We start from the raw sequence: 25,351 nt of genomic DNA on the forward strand, positions 1-25,351 counted from the left end.
GTTTTAGGTTCTCTTTCAAACCCAGCAACCTCCAGCCTGGGCATGGACACAACCAACGTGGCACAGCCTGTGACCTCCGAATGACTCTGGAACCTCTAGTCACTGCATTCTTCCTTCCTTGTGCTCCAACACCTCTAGATCAGTGGTTCTCAACCTTCCTGATGCTGCAGCCCTTAATGCAGCTCCTCATGTCGCAGTGACCTCTCCCCCCCCAATCATAAAATTATCTTCGTTGCTACTTCACAGCTATGACTTCATTACTGTCCCGAATCATAACGTGAATATCTGATAACGCAGGATACCGGATATGCGACCCCGTGAAAGAGTCGTCGGATTCCCCAAAGGGGTCACGCCCCACAGGTTGAGAACCACTACTCCAGAGCCTACACTGTGTGTGCATCAAGCCCCCCCTGGCTTGTGGGTATGGCCAGCCCTGCTAACTCCATGGCCACCACCAAGTTATTGAATGAACTTCTGAGTTGCACAAGGTGTTCGCGATCCTTAATACTTTTCCAGCGTTAAGCCGAACGAACACCCTTATGGGAGGGAGGGAACTGCTAGAGAGGGCTGGGTCTCACCTCTTCATAAAACTTCACCTGCGGAACCGCTTCGTCGATTTCATTCAAACAGAAGTCTTTAAATAGCAGGAAGCCTAAAGGAAAAGAAGGGGAAACTTCAGCTGGGGAAATGAGGGAATTTTATCCTACAGGACTTCCTCAAAATAACAAGTGCATAACTCAGTATCTCCCTCCCCTTCAGAGAGAGGGGGGGGGAGAGAGAGAGAGATCTTCAGAGAGAGAGGGGGGAAAGAGAGAGAGGAAAGACCGAGGACACGTGGGAGGGATGGACCTCAGGTGACTGTACCATACATATCTGGGTTGCCATTTCTTTTCCCCTCTGTTTATGGCCCCTCCCCTTGTTTAAATGCACACTATCACCATCACCTGAGGCCACACGGGTCACTATAGCGAATCAACAGTCCATGAGGACAGATATAGAGCCCAGGGGGCCCATGAGTCCACCACAGGACACCTGTGGAAACAAGGCTTACACGGCCCTTCTAGCCCCTTCCCTCAACCCTCACTCATTGCCTCACATCCCAGCAAACACATGGACAACAGCAAGCTACCGATTCTCAAGGGACTCTTTGCTCAGGACACCTTGAAGACAGCCATGTCTTATGCCTGGGACACCCCAGCTCCCTGCCCCCCATAAATACTTCTGAGACTCTTAATTGCCTCCAAAGTTGCTCAAAGAGCCCCCTTTGCTCTGAGGTCTGTCCTGGATAAGAAACAACACTAGAGTCCATACGAGTCTGTGCAAGACTGCTCAAAGGTGAGTGTGCAGGTTAATGTGTGAAGTCTAGATGTCAAGATCAGGTGTCTCCTGGAATCTGCCTGTCTTTGTGTTCCCAGAACTGGTGGGCAGAGGTGAGCACAGATACACCTGGGTTTTCAGACGGGTGCTAGGCATCCAAGCTGAGATCCTCAAGCTTGCACAGCAAGCTTATCTCATGGAATTGCACGGAGCAGCCTCTGGCCCAGGAGATTGTACCCCTTTCCACAGCTCTCCCCACAGGCCTCCCGGGAGACACCCGCCAGCCCGCCCGCCACTCTAGCTGGTTTTCAGAGTCCCAAGCCTCCTGTCTTTCAGAACCCCAACACCTAGCAGAAGCCTCACAGTGGAGCCTGAACAAGTCAAGCACACTGAGGGTAGAGAAGGAGGAATCAAAGACTCCAGAAGGGTGGGGGCTGGGAAGATGGCTCAGCCAGTAAAGATGTCTGCCTGCCTAACAGAAGAGGGTGCTAGATCTCCTGGAACTAGATGTGAGGTGGACAGGAGCTGTCAGGGTTGAGTTCTGGTATCTGAACATCCCGGCCCCTGGGAGAGCAGTTACTTTGTTTCAGTCGCACAAGGTGGCTGGGCATGAGAGAGGCCCCCAAGGCAGGCGAGGCTGCAGACCCCCCAAGGCAGGCGAGGCTGCAGATCCCTCCCCCAAGGCAGACGACGGACTGTGAGCCACATTGGGTGGCAGAGGACACTGTGTGCACACGTGTGTGTACACAGAGCTGTCATGGACAACCAAAGCCATGGCTTATTCACAGAGCACTCATCCTGTGCACCTCCAAACTGGGAGTGCCAGGAAACCCACAAAGAGCTGAGAGACATCCAGAGGAAGGATGATAGTGGAGACAGGCAAAGGAGGATACTAAGAGGGCCACTGCCCGTGTGGGTGTAGACTGTGAGCATTGCAGTGGTCAGCTCCCTGGTGGATGTGGGCTGTGAGCACCTCAGAAGAGAGCTCCCTGGCAGTGAGTGTAGCATGGGCAGCTCAGAGAGAAACCCTGTTCTTAAGACGAAACGTATTCATGTTAGCAGGGGCATGGCATATCCAATTCAACAAACGACACACACCCACACATTCAAACACTCTCACATACACACACATATACACACCCACACACACATATACATACACACACATATACTCCCATACACACTCAAACACTCTCTCTCACACACATACACACACACATATACACAGAGATACACTCCCAAACACACTCTCATATACACTCACACACATACACACTCACACACTCTCACACTCACACACACACACTTTCACACACACACACAAAGAAAAGAAAAAAACCACGAGACTAAGAAGAAACTAAAGGGGACAAAGAGCTCAGGGCTTCCAGAATGAGGCTCCTTAATCTGCTTTGGGGACTAAGGACACTTAAAATGACAGAAAATACAATCTATTTTTAAAAAGACAATATATAGCCAAGTGCTGCCCACTTCCAATCCAGCACCCAGAAAGCTGAGGCAGGGGGACTGCTAAAATTCTAACCAGCCTGGGCTATATGGTGGATTCTAGTCTGGTCAGGACTACAAGATGAGACCATGTCTTAAAAATAAACAACAAAACAGTGTCAGGGGAAAAATAAGAAAAATAACTTCTGTGGTTACATAATTTCCTGGAGGAGCTATTTTATTATGCTGGGGAGATAACCAGGCTCTCACCTTTAACAATTAAAAAATTTTATGTGGCCAATAATAGAAACAAATGCTATCAAGTGGGGTCCTTTTGTAATTAGCTATTTCCTAAGCACTTGAGATTGTTGAATTTGGCACTAAAAGAAAAAAAAAAAAAAACTTTGAGTACGTTACATCCGCCAGCAAACAGGAAAGGATGGAAATGCTAATATAATTTACCTGGAGTGCATGAGTAAGATCTAAGATTCACTGCAATTAACCCGATGCTGAGGGCGGAGAGAGGAGTCACAAAGTCAACCAAGATCAGGCGGCTACTTCGACCTCCCACACTTCTCTCCAGCACCTTCAGGAACCACTGAGCGAGGATGAGTGCCTTCCTGCTCTGCTACCTCATCGAGCGCCTCAAAACAAATTTGCTTATGCCAGCATCTTGCATGGATCACGTGGATTACCCGGAAACTGCTCATGTGTTGTGCCTGCTTCGCTCAAGTGAACAGGCTCACAAAACCCATGTCGTGTTATTCTAGCAGTTGTGTGTGTTCCAGCGAGAAGGGGGAGGGAGGGAGAGACTTTGGGCCAGTGAGATAGCTCAGTGAGTAAAGGAGCTTGCTGCCAAGCTGACAACCTGAGTTTGATCCCCAGGACCCATGTAGCAGAAGGAGAGAAGTGAATTCCACCGGTGCACCTACACACACACACACACACACACACACAGAGAGAGAGAGAGAGAGAGAGAGAGAGAGAGAGAGAGAGAGAGAGAGAGAATAAATAATGCTATGATGGTGGTACCTGCCTTTGATCACAACACTCGGGAGGCAGAGCCAGGTGGGTCTCTATGAGTTCAAGACCAGCCTGGTCTACAGAGTGAGTTCCAGGACAGCCTCCAAAGCTACAGAGAAACCCTGTCTTGTAATAATAATAATAATATTTTTTTAAGGAAGGGTCTTGGGTCAGTCTCCAGAGGCTCTTCAACAAAGTGAATAGAACAATCTCATTGTGGGACCATTGGTGGACACCAGCTTAAGTGGCACTCATGGTGTCAAGAGCAGAGGACAGTGAAGCAGAAGTAAGTCGGCTGTAGGAGACACTGCGAGCTGGCAGCACTCAGACAGGAGACGCCAGAAACTCCTGGCCCAAGCATCAAAATAAAATTATCCAAAGGGTAGACAGTGAACACTCACCATAATCGTGTTGTGCAGAATAGCAAAACGCCCTGGTAATAAAATCATCTGTGTTGCATTTTTCTTACAAAGTTTCAAAGGTTAAGCCGAGAAGCTCCAGATTCAACATGAAAAATGTACAGCCTAAAAACACTGTCTTGAAAGAGTAGTGCATGCCTAGAAACTGAGCTTCAACGCAATAGAAGATTTCACTGTGCCGCGACCAGATCTACTAGCTCGATAGATTTACTTCAAGCTTCGGTGCATAGCACCACAAGACACCGTACAGTACACAGCAGTGTAGTTCATCACAACACCAAACGGTGCAACATCCAGGAACAAGCCTAGCTAGGTACGTGTGTGACCCCTGGGCTAAAACACCGATGCATACAATCGGGAAAAAAATAACAAGTAAGCAGAGAGAAACACCATGTTTGTAGTCAGGAAGAGTCAAGCCCACCTTTGTCTTAGTGTGATCCCAGTGCAAGGCTCAGCGGGAAATTTTGTAAACATTGTGGCCCAACAAACTCTAACAGGTATGTAAAATAAGGCAGGACAGTAAAGGTAGAGGCTGGGACTACCTGGGAATGTATTCAACTCCAGCCTTCCATGTGCTGTGCATGTACACAGAGCCGTGGGCAGAACAGAGGACAGGCAGACAGGGACACAGCCAGCGGCTTTTTAAACACGCGCAGCTCGAGGCAGAGTGCGGACTTTGGAGGGACTCCTGAACCTCTGTCAACTGCAACTGCTCGCTTGGCCTGAACAACAAGAACCGCTAAGAAAGTTGCAGCCAAACGGATCCCAAGAGGACCGTGGGCTCCAGGTTATGAAGGTGGCAGAGAGAACGAAGGAGAAGGGCTTTGCAACTCCGAGGTTAGCCAAGGCCACTAACAACACAGCCAAGTGCACTTTGGTATGCATTAGAGCTTCTGTGTTAAAAGCTTCGAAAGAAGTCTGAGTATTTGGAGGAAGATGCCTGCCTGCAAGCCATGTGTCCGGGAAAGGCCTTGCACTTGGGACCCTCGGAAGAACTCTGAAAACTCCACTATAGGCACAATTCAATAAAACTGCTCGAGTAAAAGAACTTACTCCTTCCACCTCCCAAAACACATAATACCGGTAGGCGGAGCCACGTCCAGCATCCTCAACCACTGGAACGAGGGGTCAGACTCTCATGTGTCTCACATACAGGATAATAAAAGGAATCTTGGACAGGAAATGGAGAAGCAAATTCATAAGGGGGGGAGGGAGGCACATAGCGAAACAGACACCACACCACATGCCGGGCTGCTCCCAGCTGATCTGAGCAGCCCACGTCGCCAGTCCTCAGAGCTCTCCGTCTGGATCTGTCTCAGTTCCAACAGGAGCCAAGAATTATAATAAACGGAGCACATAGCTAACTGCTTCCACGTCTTTTAAGTTAAACGTGTAGTGTGTGTGTGTGTGTGTGTGTGTGTCCATGGCAAGCATGTGGAGATCACAGGAGTCCGTTCCCTTGCAGGGGTCAGTTCCTGCCTTCAAGCAAGTGGACACTGAGGACAGAACTTGGGTTGTCAGCTTTGGTGGAAAGCGCCTTTACCTACTGAGCCATCTCGCTGGCCCCCTTGTTAGACTTTTTGTTGTTGTTTTATATTGTTTGGTTTCCTGAGACAGGGTTTCTCTGTGCAACCCTGGCTGTCCCGGAACTCACTCTGTAGACCAGGCTGACTCAGAGATCCGACTGCCTCTGCCTCCAGGGCGCTGGGATTAAAGGTGTGTACTACCATAACTGTGCGTGGTGATGGATGCTTTTCCATGTGGACTTAAGCGTTCACAAGAGTCATATTGAGCGCACTGACATTGAACTCAAGAGTGGCCATGCTACGTGAGCTGAAATCCAGGCTCTGGCTGCTGCCTGGGAACCCAATACACTCTAGGGGGAGTCAGGCGATCCTTTATTTTCAAATGTTACAAGTCCTGTGACCAAGAGGGCAAACTGCTGTGTACGAGGGCCAAAGGAAAATCCATGGAACGTTCTTGCCTGGAAAATGAAACAAAAGGAAGTAGAAGGAAAGTTCTAGAACACTGGGGCAGGAAAATTGCACCCAACCCTGCCAACAGCTGGATTCCTTCCGGCTGTATAACGTGACATGATCTTGTCACACACTAACAGTGAAAGTCTCCAGCCATATTGCAAGGTGGTCTCCTCCCAGGTTACAAGCTTTTCTTCAAGGATCCCAGTCCCAGGCTCCTTGTCTCCATGAGAAACACAACAACTAAAAACAAATAAACAAAAAAAGCAACTCAGGAGGCAAGAGTTAATGCATCTTAGAGTCCCAGAGCTTTACTGAGGGAAGTCAGGACAGGAACCTGGAGGCAGGAGCTGATGCAGAGGCCATGGAGGCTGCTGCTCACTGGCTTGCTCCTCAGGGCTTGCTCAGCCTGCTTTCTGATAGAACCCAGGGCCACCAGCCCAGGGATGGCCCCGCCCACAGTGGGCTGGGCCCTCTCCTGTCAATCACTAATCAAGAAAATTCCCACCAGCTTTGCCTATAGATAATCTGATAAAAGAGTTTTCTCAATTGAGGCTCCCTCTTTCCAAACGACTCTAACTGTGTCAAGTTGACCGAAAACCATGACATTCTTCTGTGGCACAAACACTGACAATTAGGCCAATTTCAAACGATTTGTGAAGAAATAGTCTAATAAGCCGCCAAACAAATACTACCCAAAGAGCTATGTGTAATCATGCACCCACACCCGCTCTGTGCATGTCACACAGGAGGGTGTCACAGGCCACATGGGCCCAGCACACACAGACCCAAACAAGAGGGAGGAGCCAAGGGCAGCCAATGGGCGAGGGTGCACCCACCCCGTGCTCCGCGCCCACTGAGTCCATGCGAACGCCGCCTTCCCAGGGTTACTACATTTCAAACAAAACGAAGAGAGCCTTGTACTTCGCACGTGTGTCACGCTACACATGTGTCACGGGGAGCCCTTGGAGCTGTAGTGCATTGAATGACTAAAGAGACCCAGAAAGCCAACAGCCGCCTTGAACACGGGGACAGGCCAGCCTGCCGAGAGAGAGAGGCGCTAAGGGCTTCCTTATACCATACCAGCATCCTGCGCCCTAGGAGCCTGCAGCTCCTCGAATCCGCAGTGTCTTCTCCCACCAGCCCTTCCCCAGCACAACCCCAGTGCCTTCGGCATCCACGGATGCTGCTGCAGACATTAGAAAACACACATTTCCCCACAGTGCACACCTGACTTTTGCCCCCACTGAAGGGCAGTCTCCACATCCTACCTATCCAGGCCAGCCCCGGTCCAGCAGATAGGCTCCGCCCACCGTATCTGCACCACGCCGTGTTCATGTGTTGCGTCCGCGCATCTGGCCCCCACACACTTGCTGGTCCTCCACAACAGCTTCAGCTGGCTGGCACCTGCTACACCTTCAGGACTTCAAACATGACTCACATGAAGCGGCAACCCCTGAGTGATCCCCTCAGAGGCTCCGGGGAGCCGCCCGTTTCTTCTCATCTCCCTGCATTAGGTTCTTAACTTTCCCAAGACATTGGCTCAGGGTCTGGAATCGCCAAGGAGGCAGGCAGGCCTGCAGAACACCTGTGTGAGGTTACCTTGAGTTAAGTGAGAAGTGAGAACCGCCCATTGTGTGGGGGGGTCCCATTCCCTAGCTGAGTCGCCACGGCCACAGCAGCTCGTATAACTGGGGCTGGCTTACAGTTCCAGAGGCTCAGTCCATGATCACCACGGCAGGAAGCGCGGCACGCGGGCAGACGCGGTGCTAGAAGAGCTAAAGGTTCTACATCCCGATCAGCAGGCAACAGGAAGTGAGCTGAATCAGGCGTAGCTTGAGCACAGGAGACCTCAAAGCCGCTGGCAACCCACAGTGACGCCCTTCCTCCAACAAAGCCACACCTCCTGATACCGCCACTCCCAGTGAGCTTATGGGGGCCAATCAACATTCGAACCCCCACACCTCCTTCAGTGCCTTGCTCAGAGTATTTTACCACAGCCACAGGGATAGGAACAAAGACCCAGGCTACCTTCAAACTCATGTCTTTCTTTCCGATTCCACCTGCCTAGTGCAAGAACTCACCACCTCTCACTCGGAGTTGGAAGTCTCCATGCCTGCCATGCGTGTCCCTTACAAGTACCCTGGCAGCCTGTCCCATGGGGCGCGTGACGGAGGTGACTGTTGTGTGAGTCACGGCCCCGTGTGAGCAATGCGTGTGGCCTCTCTCGGCTCCTTCCCGACTCCCTGGAGCGGTGGGCAGACCTCTCGTTTCTTTGTCCACACAGCACAGCCTCTGGAACTGACCGGTAGGGCCCATGTTCGGGGAGTCACCCCGCCACCTTGGGTAGGTAGATTTTTGCTTCTGTTTCTCTATCACCGGGTCAGACTCGTGTGAGGACAAGGTTCACCCTTCTTTCCGCCCCCCACCCCGTGTTCCCAGTCTAAGAACGACGGCAATCAGCACTATGGGAAAATTAGTGTGGTGGGAGGCCATGGAGAGTTCTAGAAGGAGGGAAGTGCCAGCTGGGCCTCGGGGTGCACACGGGCTACAGAGAGACTTCCGAAGGCCCTCCATCAGGGATTTAAAACTGAGATGGCACTGGGACTTCAGCTCAGGAAGGGCAAGTCCCTGCCTGCAGGGCCGTGGAGGGTGGAAGGGTTGCATCCCAGGGTCTCAAATGTGCTGTTAAAGCTGCTTCATCCAGCGGCCCAGGGACCCATTTGCAAGAAACCCACATTCGATAGTTATCAGCTGGACAGCGGTGTGTTTGCTGGAAGCTCCCAACTGCCAAAAGGCCTGTGGGGATCATTATAATAAAGTGGGCATTTGTTTTATAAGGCATGAAAAATCCAGCTTGCAAGTTCAGAGCTGAGGCTATCTGAGCCAAGACACCTCCTGAACCCTCAGCCCTGGGTTAAGCTGAAATTCCACATTGGGAATTCAAACCCTTCACCCACAGTTCCAAGGAAGTACACACACACACACACACACACACACACACACACAGGCCAAACAAACAAAACCCACTTTCTCCACATAAGTGCCAACGAACGCTTCAGAAAACTAGAGTTGCAGGCATTTCAACAAAGTGATTGGCATTGTCCCTCAGACTTGAAAAATCCCCAGGTACCCAAACCTGAGGTGCCCAAGGCCCTCTTATAAGATGCCCTACTTGTGTGGAACCTGGACCCATGCACCCACATGGTTCCCATCTCCCCATTGTAAGAAATAGATTGTGAGCCAGTGGTCTGTGGTGGCGCACACCTTTAATCCCAGCACTCGGGAGGCAGAGGCAGGCAGATCTCTGTGAGTTCGAGGCCAGCATGGTCTACAGGACTAGTTCCAGGACAGCCAGGGCTACACAGAGAAACTCTGTCTCAAAAGGAAGAGAACGAAGGAGATTGTGGTGTCCCCTCTCAGCGTGAGATGCACTTAGAGTTCTTTAGAGCAAATGGTAAGCAGGTCCTCCTGCCCCTTATCTCAGAACCCGGAAACCTGGGGCATTTCAGGCCCAGAGGAGGGGGCAATCTCAAGCCCCAAACCATTCACTACATAGGGCTTTGCATCCTAGGCCAATAGGGTGGGAACTTGGGTGGCAGTCAAGTCGGGCATATGGAAGAGAGAAGATTTTCTGGAGATGGGTTGGGGGCAGGGACTACTTTAAAAATCACCGTCTTCTGACAAATCCGTACGACAGCCCTTTGTGCCTTTCCCCTCTGCCGATGTCACTTCCTGAAGAATGGCGCCCTGACGGCCTCACTGTCACCAGCTCTTAAATTAACTTTTATACAGTGAGGACCTTTCTGTGCACAATCTACCCTCCCTTCCTCCCATCCTCCCTCTTCCCGCCGGCCTCCATCATCGTCCCATCTCCCCATCCCCTCGTCATTCCTGGTGTGAAGAAACGCTGTGTGTTCAGAGAGTGTGGGCCAGGGAAAGTGCAGCATTTGGCACAGATGTAATTTGCTGAGCAATGTTCTCAATCTGCAGCTCCTTGAGTCCACGGGTGTAGAAGCCGCTGTTGTGGACAGCAGCTGTTTTAGAGGCTGGGAGCTTGAGCGCTCCTGAGGATGACAGTGTGGACATTTCTCAGGAGGGGGGAGTAAGGGGGGGGAGCAAGCGGTGAGATCCCTGAGAACAAACTGCCCGGGCTGCTCTGGAGGCCGAGTGCAGAGCCCAGCAGGTCTCTGCCCGGTTAGAGTCAGCATGAGCCCATGTGATGCTGCGGTGTCTGGACAGCTGGGAAGGGAATGAAAGTAAAATTAGGACACCACTTAGGAAGGTCCTGAGACGCCTTGGAGAGAGGGTACCGGTGTAGGCGACAGCTGCAGCGTGGAGAAGGGCAGTGACAGGCAGGGTGACAGGGACACGTGTGTCAATCACCTGCCAGATGTGGGGCCCTGAGTGTCTGGAGAACAATGGAGCCATCAAAACCCACAGTGAGCAGAGGTGTCGGTACACTGTGCACATGAACCCGTGTGTGCGTGCGTGCGTGTGTGTGTGTGTGTGTGTGTGTGTGTGTGTGTGCATGCGTGCGTGTGTGTGTGTGTGCTCGCGCACGTGCATACTGAGCCAAGTGCATGCATGTGTCCTATATGTACAGTCACTCTTGAGTGCCGGGCATATCTCTACATGGAAGCATGTTGCTGTGCTGTGCACATGTGTGCACACTTTCCTGTGTGTGTATATGTATTACATGTGCTGAATACATGTTTGGGGTGGCCCGCGTGCCCTGATGGCTGAGTGGAGTGTGCATGTGGAGGTTCATGAAGGGCCCCCTGCATTGGAGGCCAGCACTCTTCCAAACGAGCCGCGGCCCCTACAGATGCATGTGTGCTTCCTAGTCTGGCTGTACACGGAGAGAGGGGATAATAGCTGAGGTTAGTTCACTAGCAGCAGGGAAGACATGACACCAAGACCATGGCTCCCTAGGGAGCGGAGCCTCGAGTAAAGACAACAGCAACAGCTGTGGCCTGAGCCCGTGAATCATGGGTCAAAGGTCAGGAGCCCAGGGGTGTCCACGTGTGTTCCAGGGACGAGGAGGCCCAGGGTAGCAGGCGCATGGCACACTAAAAGGGACCTTTCCTGAATCATCCTCTAGAATTTGAGTGACGACAGCTGAACAGGACGACAGACATGTTTTCTTGGGACAGGGATGTGCGTGGCCTTCCATCGGCTTTCACCCCGGGGCCTCTGATCTGTCCCCAGTTCCCAGGGTGCTGTGGAGGCTGTCGGGTGGGGCAGGTCCCCTACCTACCTGACCCAGGCTGCCAGAGTGGCTGCCGAGACCACCGTGCCAGTGTCTAACAACCGCCCTTCCCTCTCCTGCTATCTCCCTCTACAGGGCTTCTTTGCCGAGGCCCAAAGCGAGGAATCCGTGGCTCTGACTGACCCAGCTCCCGGGGGATCACCTACCTGCTGCCCTGTAGCTGTTTCTACTGAAAATTCAATCAGAGCGGAGCTGAGTGCTCATATCTGCTATCGGGAAGATCAAAGGGACATTTAACTCTCCCCTCAGTGGAAGCTGCACGAGGTAGGCTGATGCTGGGTCAAACAGGGGCCCTTGTCTTCCCTCTCCCGCAGTGGAAGGTGACTCTGAACTGGAATGCACTGTGCTGAGGGAATGGGGAGGAGGGCCTGGGATGTCCGGCATGACAGGATCGGTCAGGGAGAACAGGGATGCAGGGCAACCACAGGTACAGGTCCCACTCCAGGGCCATGAGCAGAGCGCTCAGTTGCCACCAGGCAGAGGCCACCCAGCTCTATCAACGTCCGAAGACTCTACATGCCTGTTTTGCTTTAAGGCACAAAACTTCGGAAACAATCATTTTACAAACCAGAAAACAGTTTGGTAGCTTTGCTCCTTAAGATGGACAGCCGTGAGTCCTGAACTGCTTTCTTTGTAGACTGGGTCCTGGTGTACCTCCAGTTAGCCTCAAGTCCATTCTGTAGTCAAGGATATCCTTGAACTCTTTGCCTCTGCCTCCCAAGTGCTAGGATCGCAAGAGTGCACCACCAGCACCCAGTCTGTGTGTTCTGAGGATCGAACCTGGGACTTGATGCATTCGAGGCAAGCACCCTACCCACCAAACCACATCACCAGTTTCTAGGATGCCCCACTGATGTGACCTATAGGTTTGAGGGTTCCGGTGTTTCTGTGTGGTCGTCACGCTTTGTAGAATAAGGACCTAGGATGGATCAAGTCCGCTTCCATCTCTGTAGGAAAAGCGCTCAGCATGTTCTCTTCCAACGGCTTGATGAGACCCTGGCCTCAGTTTTGTCCACAGGCTCTTTCTTCCCCCTCCCCTCCCCCCCAAATCAGGAAATACATTCTCTTGTTCTCAAAGCTTGTGGGAAGCCTAATTCTTATACCTGGGCCCCAAGAATCAAATGCAATTTGTGAGTTCTTTCCAGATAAATGTTATTTTAAATCATGCTAAAAAAAATGATTGAGAGAAACATTAGAAAATAATAAGAATTAAAATGAAAAATAAAGACAATAAAGACACAAGATTAGAAAGAAGTAAAACCAATTATTCAGACAGGTTGTAGACTAACCTAAAAAAATTCACATATACACACTTACAATGCACACATACTTACGTGTATACACACATACCACAAATGTACTACACACACAAAAAAACTACACATGAACCACACACACACAGGAGCATGAACATACATACATGCATACACAGGCATACACATACATACACACTGGTGCTCACACACAGGTGTATCCATATATTATACAGAGACACATCAGTGCACACATACAAAAAACACATACGTGAACCCCAGACACACATTCGTACACACAGGTAACATATATTTATACACTTGTATGCATACACACAGACACACACACACAGGTGCACACACAGACACACACCCACCTAACTAGAGCTACTAACCTAGTTTGGACCCCAGGAGCTAGCTGTAGAACACTGTTTTTCCGAATCCCAGCAATGAGCAATCACAAGTGAAAACAGTCCCAGCTTGACACTACGGGAGAGGCTTGCGTACTCAGGAATGAACTCACTGACAAGCACCAGACTGGAAAAGACGGTGGCCTGGCACTGCCCCAAGCAGCTGGGGTAGCAGAGGCCATTCACTAATAAGGCCAAAACAGTGGCTCCCAGCAGAGCAGATTCAAGGCTCTCTATCACAGACCCAGAGGAAACCGGAAAGGGATTACTAAAGCACCTCACACCGGATTGGAAAGGGTCCAGAATCACCCACCAACAACCTTAAAACAAACAGAGAGCATGGTGGAGGCGTTTACTTCCCAGTTCCAAACCTTGTTCCATGAACACTGGCCTAAGCCGACATAAGGGTAAACGGACAAAGTCAGAAGCCACACCAAGCCAACTCTACAGTCAATTTTCAGCAAAGATTATCAGAGACAATCCAGTGGGAGGGGGGATGCCATCCATAAAAAAAGGGAAAGGAGCAGGTGAGATGGCTCAGCTGAAAAAATGTGGTCCCTGCCAGGCCTGACAGCCTGAGTTCAATCCCCAGGACCCACACGAGAGAAGGCGAAACCCAACCTTCCGAACAAAAGCTGTCTTCTGACCTCTCGTGTGAGTGCCAGCATCAACATTTGCACCCCACACACAAATGAACAACTGTAAAAATACTTTATACAAATAAAACAACAATCCGTACACCAAAGATTTAAAAAAAACCTTACCCCAATAAGTCAAATACTAAACGCAAGAGAAAAAATAAACTGAAACTTTTAGAAAAAAGTTGTCATGAAGCCATTAGGCAAAAACATCTCAGATATGACTCTGAGCTCTGATCAAAGAGAAAAATGTGCAAACTGGACTGCATTAATATTAATATTAAAACCTTTCTGTCTCAAATGCCACAAGTGAAATGGGAAAGAAGATATTGACCACAAGAGCACATTTTCAAACATGTCTGTGACAATGACAGGTAACCCAATTCTAAAGGGTGAGATATTTAAATAGACGTTTCCCCAAAGACCATCTAGAAACAGTCAGTTATTCAAACACCCTCAATACCGTTAACCGTGAGGGAATGAGAAATAGAAGCCACGATCGATCGATCGATCAGACGGACAGACGGAGAGCAGCCAGGGGCCAGCTCTGAGGACTCCGGGAACCAGAGCGCCCAGCAGGTGTGTGCAACAATGTAGCTGCTTTAGGAGGAAGGTCTGCTGCTTTCTTTAAAAGTTTAATGTGAATTTACTACTGTACGATCCAGCAGCTCTACTCTGGGGTGTACATCTAAGGAAAACGAATGGCTGTACAGAGAGAGAGAGAGAGACAGACAGACAGACAGACAGACAGACACAGACAGACAGACAGGCAGACACAGGCAGACAGAGACACACACAGAGAGAAAGAGAGACAGAGACAAACAGAAGGACAGAAAGAGAGGTTTGTAAGTTTCACAGGTCACAGCCACTTGGTTCAGAATGGACAGGAAATAGAGCGGATGCAACGGTCCCTCACCTCCCATGCTGGGAAAGGAGGTGCGGTTTGTCCATACATAGCCCCGAAAAGGGAGTGAAGAGCTAACTTAGCACGCAGCAAGGGATGAAGTAAGTCAAAGCCTAGTAGTCAGGGAAAGGGGCAGATGTGGAGATCACAGGCCCCATGCAGGGTGAGTCTCCCACTACGAGAAAAATGCCCGGGAAGTCTAATGCTCAGGCACACAAGGCAAGCTTGCGTGAGGGGAGGGGCCGTCCTGAGGCACAGATGTGTCCACCTGGTGTGAACAGGCGGAGACCTCGCGAGTGAACTGCCTCCATCTGTTTGAGCGGGGCAGCTCTGGGGAACGGTCCCTCGTGTTCTTCACCAGCTGGGGAGGAACTGAGCCAAGTCCTCGCTCCCCCCCGCCCCCTCCCCCCCCCCCCCCGGCTGTGGTGTTACACACTCTGACTCAGGACAAACAACCCACCAATGACCTTAGAGCTTAAGCCCTCTGTTTCCAAATAGCTCATCCCCACACTGCATTGCAGGGCGGGGAATGGGGGTGCAGGGGGCGAAGCAAGTCGCTAACCACTCTTCAGCTCCTCGTGGTACGCAGAACCACGGGCTCCTCCACCCAGAGGTCACGGTGACATGGCCAGATCTCGCAGCTGCTCTGACAGTATCAGACAAAGAAGGGGAACTCACCGATTTTCTGATTGAAAATCTTGTCAAAGGTTATTTCGTTTCTTTCTGCAAGATACCTCTGCATCACGCTCCGGATACTGCAAGATAAGAGCGAGCAGCTGTTAGGGCGCGGGTGCACAGTGCTCGCTCGGGTGTGAGCACACCAGGGGCACTGGTTGAGGAAGCTGGGGACATTCTGGGGATGGGACCTGGCTGGAGAAAGTGGGTTGCTGGGAGCATCACGTACTGCCCGGTCTGTGGGAGGTTTTGGTTTGTTTGTTTGTTTGCTGACCCAGATGTAAGCAAGCAGCCTCAGACTCTAACAACCACAGCTACAAGCCTTTCCTGCCACCATGCCTTACTGGACGCCATAGACTGGAACCGTGGTCTTAGTCAGGGTTACTATGGCTGTGATGAAACACTAAGACCAAAAGTGGGTGAGGAAGGGAAGGGTTTATCTGGCTTACGCTTCCGCGTCAGAGCTGTGGTGGTCTGAGTAAGAATGGACCCCTTAGCCTCATTTTAGAATAAGGAGTAGGGAGTGGGATCATGAGGTGTTGCCTTGCTGGAGGAAATGTGTCACTGGGAGGGTGGGCTTTGGGGTTTCAGGAGCTCAAGCCCTCTCTCTCTCTCTCTCTCTCTCTCTCTCTCTCTCTCTCTCTCTCTCTCTCTCTCTCTCTCTCTGTCCCTGCTGCCTGCGGATACAAATGTAAAACTCTCTGCTCCATCTCCAGCACCACGTCTGCCCTCACGCCACCACGCTTCCTGCCATGATGATAATGCACTGAACCTCTGAACCTGTGAGCCAGCCCTAATTCAATGTTTTTCTTCATAAGAGTTTGTATGGGCACAGTGTCTCTCCACGGCCATAGAACTTTCACTAAGGAAGTCAGGGCAGCATCTCAAGTACGGCAGGACCCTGGAGACAGGAGCCGATGCAGGGGCCATGGAGGGTGCTGCTCACTGGCTTGCTCCCCATGGCTTGCTCAGCCTGCTTTCTGATAGAACCCAGGACCACCAGCCCAGGGACGGCCCCACCCACAATGGGCTGGGACCTCCCCCATCGATCACTAGTTGAGAAAATGCGCTACAACATTTTCTCAGTGGAGTTTCCCCTTCTAACTTGTGTCAAGTTGACATAAAACTGGCCAGCACAGCCTTCAAACTATAAATCAACAGAAGCCCTTCCCCTGTCTTGCTATGCATTTAGTCATGGAGACCAAAAGCAGAGAACTGCTGTTGGGGATGGAGCTCATGGCTGGAACCACCTGACCTTGTGTCCCTTAGGCCTGGTGAGCCAGGTTGCAGAGGAACTTGGAAGAGTTTGGATCTAGGGGCTAGAGGAGCCCTTAATTGCTATTAGCAGAACTTAGAGGGCCATTCCAGGAGATATTCAGAAGGTCAGAATGTCCAAAACACCCAGACAGTGGAGGCCACACCCAGCAGGAGCCACAGGGACCAGAGTTTCCTCCCTTGAGGGCCAGGCTAGCCACCATTCACATTACATTCCGGCAAACAGTGTGGCTGTCTTCTTCCTGTATCCCCCAAGACTTGAGTGAGGTTGAACTAAAATGGGGTGAGGAGAAGAGGCCACCTCAGGGTAGCATGGCATTCAGGCCGGGGTGTGGCTATTGCTCAAGCGTCTTCAGCTCAGTGACAGACAGAGAGCAGAAAGATGAGCATGTGAGAGAAAGGACTAGGCAGGCATGTGAGTAACGCTGTGGTTAAAGTCACTCAGGGGATGTTGAAAAGTTGTGATTAATGAAAAACCTCCAGACTCAGAGCTGGGACAGTAGAGAGTACCTTGCTTACCCGAAGCCCAGGGTGTTGCAAAGCAAGGGCTGAGGCTGAGCAAAGAACACCACCCCCACTCCCACCCCCAGGCATCCAAGGAGAGCGCTTTCTCGTTTCTGGCCACAGAGGGCACTGTGGTCCACAGGGATGGGGTGGGGTGAGGGAGGATGGGGAAGGACTGGGGGTGGCAGGCCAGTCTCAGCTGCCTGGGCATCACATGGTGCTGGTTTTGCAAGAGCAAGGATGCATGGAGGCTCACACCTAGGTCCCAGGCAGCTGCTGAACCCTGGCGGTGTGTGGCAGGGTTGCAGTCCCTGCAGGGAACTTATGAGAAGGGGAAGCCTAAGATGCACTGGGGAACCCGGCGTTATTGGGAGATCCCAGAGACAGGAATGTCTGACAAAGCCACAGGCACCGAGTGGATCAGGCCCAAGAGTGTGGTCATAGATGCCACAGGCAACAAGGGTTGAGGGTGTGGGTGCCCGAGTCTGTTGGAGCCCATATGATGCCACCAAGAGCCGCGACCCTGGACCTGGGGCTGTGGGACCCAGCGTCTGCTCTGCTGTTGGGTCCTGCTTTGCTGGGCCTCTCCTAGGTAGCGCCTCCGTCAGTTCTAGAGTTTATATGTCATTCTTCTGGGGTCTTTGATGGAGGTGAAGACAGACAGTTATGGCTATGGTTTTCCTTAGTTATGATGAAAAGTGAAGTTACATACAAGGGTTTAGACTCGCAAAGGTAGGATGGACGATGGAATATTTTCTTTAATTTTTGCCAAACGTTCGTAGACTACATATTGTTAACTGTAGTTCTTGCTTGATAGCTATTCTGATATATGTATGTATGTATGTATGTATGTATGTATGTATGTATACACACAGACACACATACACACACACACACACACACACACACACATATATATATATATATATATATATATATATAATTTTACTATGGTAAAGTTAAAACCTTTCCTTTTATTTAGACAGAAAAGAGGAGATGATGGGGGACGTCCTTCTGTATATATGTTTCTCTTATTGGTTGAGGACTAAAACACTGTTTGGCCAATAGGAGCAGGGAGACAGAGGAGACTGGGAGATGAGGAGAACGCGGGTGGGAGAGGCGGAGAGGCCGTGAAGAGATGCCATGCCAGATTACAGGTGAGCCACAGCCTTTTGGCAATACATAGATTAATTGAAATGGGTTCATAATTAAGACAGAGCTAGCCAGTAAGAAGCCCTAGCCATTGCCCGACAATTTTATAATTAATATAGCGTCCGTGTGGGACCAGGCGGGACAAGAAACTCCAGCAACAGTCTAGACCTCACCTCACCCCACCCCCTTTTGGAATGGGAATATTTACTGTACTCATGCATGCTGGAAGTCAGGAATATATTTGTAAGGTTGCAGGGACTTACAGTTAAGAGTTTACCTTCAGTCCAGGAAGACACTTTGTACTGTTTTTGGGTTTTTTGAGACAGGGTCCTGTGACTCTCTGTGTGCCTCAGACTGGGCTTCAACTCACAGAGATCCACCTGCCTCTGCCTCCCAAGTGCTGGGGTTAAAGGTATGCGCCACCCAGACCCAGCTGAGACTTTGGACGTTTGGAAACAGTGAGGGCACGCGAAGGCCTCTGAAATGACACTAGACAGAAGTGGCCGTGAGCCCGAGGTGTCCCAGGAAGACAGTTGCGCTTTGGGGTAAAATGTCCCCCACAGGGTCATGTCTCTGAACTCTTGCTTGTGGCTGGGGGCTGTGTGGGTCTTTTAGGGCATGAGGCACAGCCGGAGAAAGTGGCCATTAGAGTATGGGCTGTGAGGCTCACCTTCAGAATCCACTTCCTGTCCTACCTCTAACTTCCTGACCCTTCCAGATGGAAGCAGGCAGCTTCATGCTCCTGCAGCCACATCCAGCTCCTGCCACCACACTGTCCCCAGCACGATGGACTACACCCTCAAACAGTGTGGCGAAGCAAACCCTTCCTCCCTACCGCTGGTTCTGTCAGGCATTTGGTGACAGCAACAGGTAGACCAATCAGTACAATGGCATATTTTAAACTACGTTAAAAGTGCAGCGTGAGCAACCCTGATCATGGGGGGGGTCACTGTCACTGGAGAATATCAGTTATATGACAGAGTCCCCCCACTACTATCCAGGGCCCCAGGAATGGTCCAGAGACTGACAGCAGCCGAGACTCCAGCCACCACCCTCTCCCAGGACCAGGGGCCAACTCTGTATATGAATAATCCAACTCAGAAGATGCCAAAACTCACCCTCAGCACCACATCTCTCTAAAGTATGCGTGAGTATGTGAACATGCACACCGCATACATGCCCCCACACAGATCCATTCATGCATAATACCCCCACACAAGCCCATTCATGCACATATACTCCACACACAGTCCCATTCATGCATACATACCCCATACAGTCTCATGCATGCGCACACACACACACACACACACACACACACACACACACACACACACACATATTTCTTACACAGCCCCCATGCATGCACATATACCCTACGTGTAGCTCCAGGCATGCACATATACCCACACACTCCCATTCATGTATATCTATGTTTCTCACACAGCCCCATACATGCATATATACCACACACACAGCCCCCACGCATGCACACATACCCCCCACTGGCCCAGATATGCACACACATACTCCCCACACAGTCCCATGCAGGCACACATCCCCTGCACACAGCCCCAGATATGCACATAAATGCCACATGTGTAATGAACACACAGCTCTATCCACATGCACACATACATGTGTGTTCCCCCACACAGCCCCAGGCATGCATACACAGAAATCCTGCTATCAATCTTCTCCTTAAATAAAAGCAAAAGGCCATCCCCACCCCAGGGTAGCAAGATCGGGGTTTTGAAATCATTTCCATACACCACCAATTTTTTTTAAAGTGATTAAAAGGGAAAAGTCTACTTACAATAAATTAAAAAAAAAAACAACCTGAAATGCCTTGAAATTAAAATCTTCTAACTCGTGCACAAGACTTTTATGGGAGGAAATTATGAATCACGCGGAGAGAGACGGAGTGGGGATATGCACCGTGGTTATGAGCAGAAAGATTGAACATTAAGGACATTCAAAAATCTGCCAGATTTCATTATAAAGGCTGTCTGAGCCCATCAGGACCCCGAGGGGACTTTCACGGAATGCAGAAACAAGAAACAATTTATATAAAACAACACCGAATCTAGGGCAGCCAGTACATTTCTGGAGGAGGAGAAGTAAGACAACACCAGAGCTAATTATGAGAGGAACACGATTGGGACACGAGGAGAGGACTGGATGCAGCGGAAGGAGCCGCGAGCTCCAAAAGCAAGCAATAAACACACTGAGCTGCGACGTGTGGCAGAGACAGGGACAGAGGAGACGGGAAACGGAGGGGGGGGGGTTCGGTACGTGAGCCCCAGAGCCCTCGTTTGAATGGGATGAAGTCCAGTCTGCCAGCCGCTGACAGTGAAGCAGACCAGCTACTTCCACATTTTACATTTACTTAGCGTGTGTCGGCATGCATAGTGCATGTCAGAGGACATGTGTGGGCCTTAATTCTCTTTGGGGCATGGAAATCCTCTTGTCAAGCTCGTCATCAGGTGCCTTTACCCACCTGGCTCCTTGCTGTCCCAGAATTACTTTTTAAAAAAAATGTTTAAAGACAAACCAAGGCATAATTCATTTTTAATTTTTGATATTTAAGTCATACCTTACTTAGGGTTTTTATTGCTGTGAAGGGACACCATGACCAGTGCAGTTCTTACGAAGGAAAACATGTAATCGGGGCTGACTTACAGTTTCAGAGGTTAAGTCCATTACCGCCATGGAGGCACGCAGACAGACGTGGTGTTGGAGGCGTAGCTGAGGGCTGTACATCTTAACCCTCAGATAACAGGAAGTGAACTGAGTCCCACACTGGATGTAACTTGAGCATTAGCAGCCCTCAAAGCCCGCCCCCACAGTGACACACTTCCACCAACAAGGCCACACCTCCTAATAGTGCCAAGTGTCTATAGGCCAAGCATTCAAACCGCCGTGTTTGAAGTACGCATGGTCCCCACAGACTCATGTGTTTTAATGTTTGAGAGTGGCGCTATTAGGTGTGGCCTTGTTGGAAGAAGTGTGTCAATGTAGGGGTGGGTGGGCCCTGCCCTGAGGTTTCCTAACGCTCAAGCTACACCCAGTGTGGGACTCGGTTCACTTCCTATTGCCCTGCAGATCAGGATGCAGAACTCGGCTCCTTCTCCAGCACCACGTCTGCCTGCACGCTACCAGGTCCTGCCACGGCCATAATGGGCAAAACCTCCGAAACTGTAAATCGGTCCCAATTAAAATGTTTTCCTTTGTAAGGGTTGCTGCGGTCTCTTCACAGCAACATAAACCCTAAGACAGATGCAAACGTGTGAGTCTATGGGAGCCATACCTATTCAAACCACCTCAGGTCATAATTAAACGGTATCTCAATGGCACTGTTAGGTGAGCCTTACACAAGTGCTCACACCCTGTAACTCCTTGTCCTAACAACAGACATCAAAAGTTTCCATCGGCCCCAGGAGGTAGAAGGGCTTCCACAGATCCTGAAGTCCAGGCAGCTTAGGGGCCTTCCACACAGGCCACGTGACTCAGGTCCTGATGGAGGCGGCCTGCATCTGCCTCCCACGCTGGGCTGTCTTAATCTCAATAGCTTTCTTCTTACTTTAATCCAGGGGCCATGCCCACACTCCATATTGTGAGTCCTTAGCCTTTCCCCAGCCAGGCTTGTTATGAATGATGAGTACCTTAAATATCCCTGCCTAAGACATTTTAAGGGCATGTGTTGTCGTCTCCTTACGGGAAATACTGAGGGGTTGCAAGTGCTAGTCGCCTGGTAAGTTCTATCATCCACCAAGGGAAACCTTTACCCTCGTGGTTCCCTCGCCTCCACAGCCCCAAGAGCTCCTGCCACCTCAGGTTCACACCGACGGGGCGCGATGTTTCAAGCTGCTCCTCCACCCTGTTCACACTCTCTAACTTTCAGGTGGCATTGCCGTGTGTGGAGGTCTTGTTTCAGTTTTTATTTTAACATGCACTTCCTTTGTGAGCAGTGATGTTGAACGTGTCCCTGCGTGCAGGCCGGGATCAATAAATCTGTGTGTGTGAGGATCCTCATCAAATACTCTGGACTGTTTGCCTGGTTGTTGAATGTAAGGCTTTTTGACGTAGTCTGGAAGAACAGATGTCTATACGACTCTAGTTCTCTCCCTGAATTGGAGCGTCTTCTCTTTGTTTCTCACGGGGTCTTTCCGACACTGGTTTAGCTGAAGGCTTCCAAGTTACGGATCATTTCCTTGATGGGCGATACTTCTTTGCAGTATTCACATCACCAAGGCAATCTATATTTTCCTTTAGAAGTTTCAGGACTTTTAGAGTTGGAGAGATGGCTCAGTGGCTAAGAGCACCAGAGTTCCGTTCCCAGCACCAGTGACTGACTCACACACACACACACACCTGTGACTCCAGTTCCGGGGGATCCAGGGTCCTCGTTGAGACCCATGCACAGACGCAAACAATTAAAACAACAAAATAATTCTTAGCTGCAGCTGCCGTGTGCAGCATTCATATTAGCAACCGATACTGTAAAAGGCAGGAGCCTTGTTTCCCACGTTGTCCCTAACGGTTCACGGTTGTGTGACAAAACCATGTGATCCTCACTGAGTCATCCTGGACCTCTCTGTGGAGCCAACAGCACACACCCACAGGTCTGTGTTGGCGCCCACCCGATCCTTCACAGAGGTACCATGTGGTCTGGTCATTGTTGCTTCTTGGCTAGTTTGGGGAGTTTTGTGGGTGACCTTAATTCTCTCTTGAGGTAGCTCGTCAGTCACTGGGCTCCCTCTGGGCATTGACACAACTGCATCTCACAGCTACTGACATTACCTGCCTTAGTTTTCTCCCCATTCAGATGGATTTTTAATTTCCCCTGATACTCATTTCTGTGCTCCGCAATTTGCTTATGCTCGTGTGGCTTATTTCTGAGTTCTTGGAGATGTCAGGCCCCTGCCAGTTATCGATTCTGGCTTAATTCCTCAGTGGCTAGAAAGCACACACCAAATGGTTCTGCTCTCTCTGGATTTGCCGACCTTTGTCTCGCCGCCCGGCAGGTGATCTATTTTTGAGTCTTTTGTGCAAGTGTGAGCAGAATGCTCAGCTGGTAGATGCTCACTGGGTCAGGATGAATAACAGTGCCACTCAGGTTTTCCAGATGCAGTGTTGCTGAGTTCCTCTCTTATTTCTTCTCCCCCATAAGTTGCTGGGGTGGGGAATGCAGAGCTCTCCAACTTTAATGACCGTCCATGTCTGCTTTCGATGCCATCTGCATTGTGGTCCCCTCACCTTGGTTTTTTGAGACAGGGTTTCTCTGTAAAGCTTTGTAGACCAGGTCGGCCTTGAACTCAGAGGTCCACCTGTGTTGTGTTTTGAAGCCCAATTAGACACATAAGCAGTGGGTACTGTGCCTCAGTGACAAGGGGACCCGCCATCAGGGAGCCTCTCTTCTGGATGCATGTCTCTGTTTCTTCTGCCTGCTTCACTACAGCCTGACCGGGTTGCTGCAGGTTTCCCTCGGCTGGTGTCTGTGAGGGGTCCGCTGCCTAAGCGTCTGTGCTCCCTACCTGAGTGAGTTTCTGGCTCACAGCACACAGTTGAGCCTTACTTCCCTGTTCTCTTTGACAGTCTCTGTCTTGTCCTTGAAGTACGTGGGCAATTTGCATTGAGCTTAACTGTGTGTGGGGGATCGGTTTAAGTAATTACCCTGCTATTGAATCCTTTCCCTTCGCAGCTTCTTTGAGCTAGGGTTTCTTAGCGGCGGAAATGCAGATTTGAAAGTTTTTAATTGGTTTTTACATTTTATTTATTCTGTGCGTGTATACACACATGCACAAGCCATGATGGTGTGAATGTGGGGTGGGGGGTGTCCGGGGACAACCCATGGGGGCCGTCTGGGGACAACCCATGGGGGCCAGTTCTCTCCTTCTACCATGTGGGTCCTAGGGCTCAAACTCAGGTCACCAAACACCGTCTACCTGCTGCATGTCATGTCTTGGCTTGTATGACACACATGGTCTGCCACCTCAATCCATCCCAAAACATTTTCAGTGAGGATCCCTGTGTCCACGGGTGATCTAAGTCTCCTCCCACCAGAGGCTAGCCACCCATCGGCCATGTATCTTTGTATCTTGTGACCCCTAGAAATTCCACGTAGAAACAAACTGGCAGAGTGCAGTCTTTGTGGTCTGACAATTGTTGCACCGGGGGGTGGGGTGTTGTAAATCCCTCCTTCAGCATTGCTGAGAGGAATCCTGTGGGCTGCGTAGACCACGTGACTCGCTGATTCATGATTCCAGGAACACATGCACTGTTGTTCTCCACGAGGAGCTAATACCACAAACGCACTGTGGACAGTGTCTGCCTCCTGGCTTCTGTGTGGGCCTGGATAGCAAGTCAGCCAGAGCAGGTGATCAGCGCACTAAGCACCTTGTCTTCTGTGAGGGAATACCCCTTCAAATACTTTGCCACAGCAGCTATTTGAATAGTTTCTCAGAGTTTATAAAGTTCATCTTGAAATTCCTTGATGTCTTTGGAGAGTGTCCCGACGATGGGCGGAAAGCTCATGGCCATGTCATCTCTATGTCATGACTTACCTGGGGGCTCAAGTTTTTCCTGGCTGCCAGGGGACTCAGTTAGGCATGTGCAAGTTTCCCTTTTAAAGCAAGTGCGCCAAGGGCACCTCTCTCTCTCTCTCTCTCTCTCTCTCTCTCTCTCTCTCTGTGTGTGTGTGTGTGTGTGTGTGTGTGTGTGTCTCCTGCTTTCGGCTGGCCACCAGCTACCCCCTTTTCTCTCCCCTTTATCAATAAACTCCACATGGGCACTGAGTCTTGTGTTTGTGTTTCATAGGTAATAATTATATCAAAAGAACAACAAGTAGTTTTTTAAATTTGATCAGTCCTGACTTTTCAATATTTTTCTACTATGTGTGGAGCTTCCCGGTGTCAGGACGAAAAACAAAAAAACAAAACAACCAACAACAAAACCCAAAAACCAACCAAGCAAACAAACAAAACAGCCCTGCTTAATCTGAGGCTACAACCCACCCCACCAGGGTTTTCTTCTAGAAGGTTCTATTTAGCTCCTAAGTGCAGGCTTAAGATGCAGTCAGGCTTCTCTG

The 25,351-nt window shown here is 50.3% G+C and overlaps 1 protein-coding gene across 2 annotated transcripts in view; it reads right to left on the reverse strand.

Annotated features, from left to right (window-relative positions):
- The window catches only part of Grk3 (G protein-coupled receptor kinase 3), a 91,454-nt gene that overhangs the window by 47,424 nt on the left and 18,679 nt on the right, over nucleotides 1–25,351 (reverse strand). Inside the window, exons 2-3 of one of the 2 annotated variants that reach the window (XM_051176437.1) lie at nucleotides 15,334–15,410; nucleotides 579–652 (exon numbers count right to left, since the gene is read on the reverse strand). In XM_051176437.1, the coding sequence (XP_051032394.1) occupies nucleotides 579–652; nucleotides 15,334–15,410 (151 nt within the window). The remainder of the gene's footprint in view (nucleotides 1–578; nucleotides 653–15,333; nucleotides 15,411–25,351) is intronic. The other variant, XM_051176438.1, reaches the window with a different exon arrangement.

The sequence above is a fragment of the Phodopus roborovskii genome, unplaced genomic scaffold, assembly GCF_943737965.1.
Source record: "Phodopus roborovskii unplaced genomic scaffold, PHOROB, whole genome shotgun sequence".
Taxonomy (NCBI): Eukaryota; Metazoa; Chordata; class Mammalia; order Rodentia; family Cricetidae; genus Phodopus; species Phodopus roborovskii.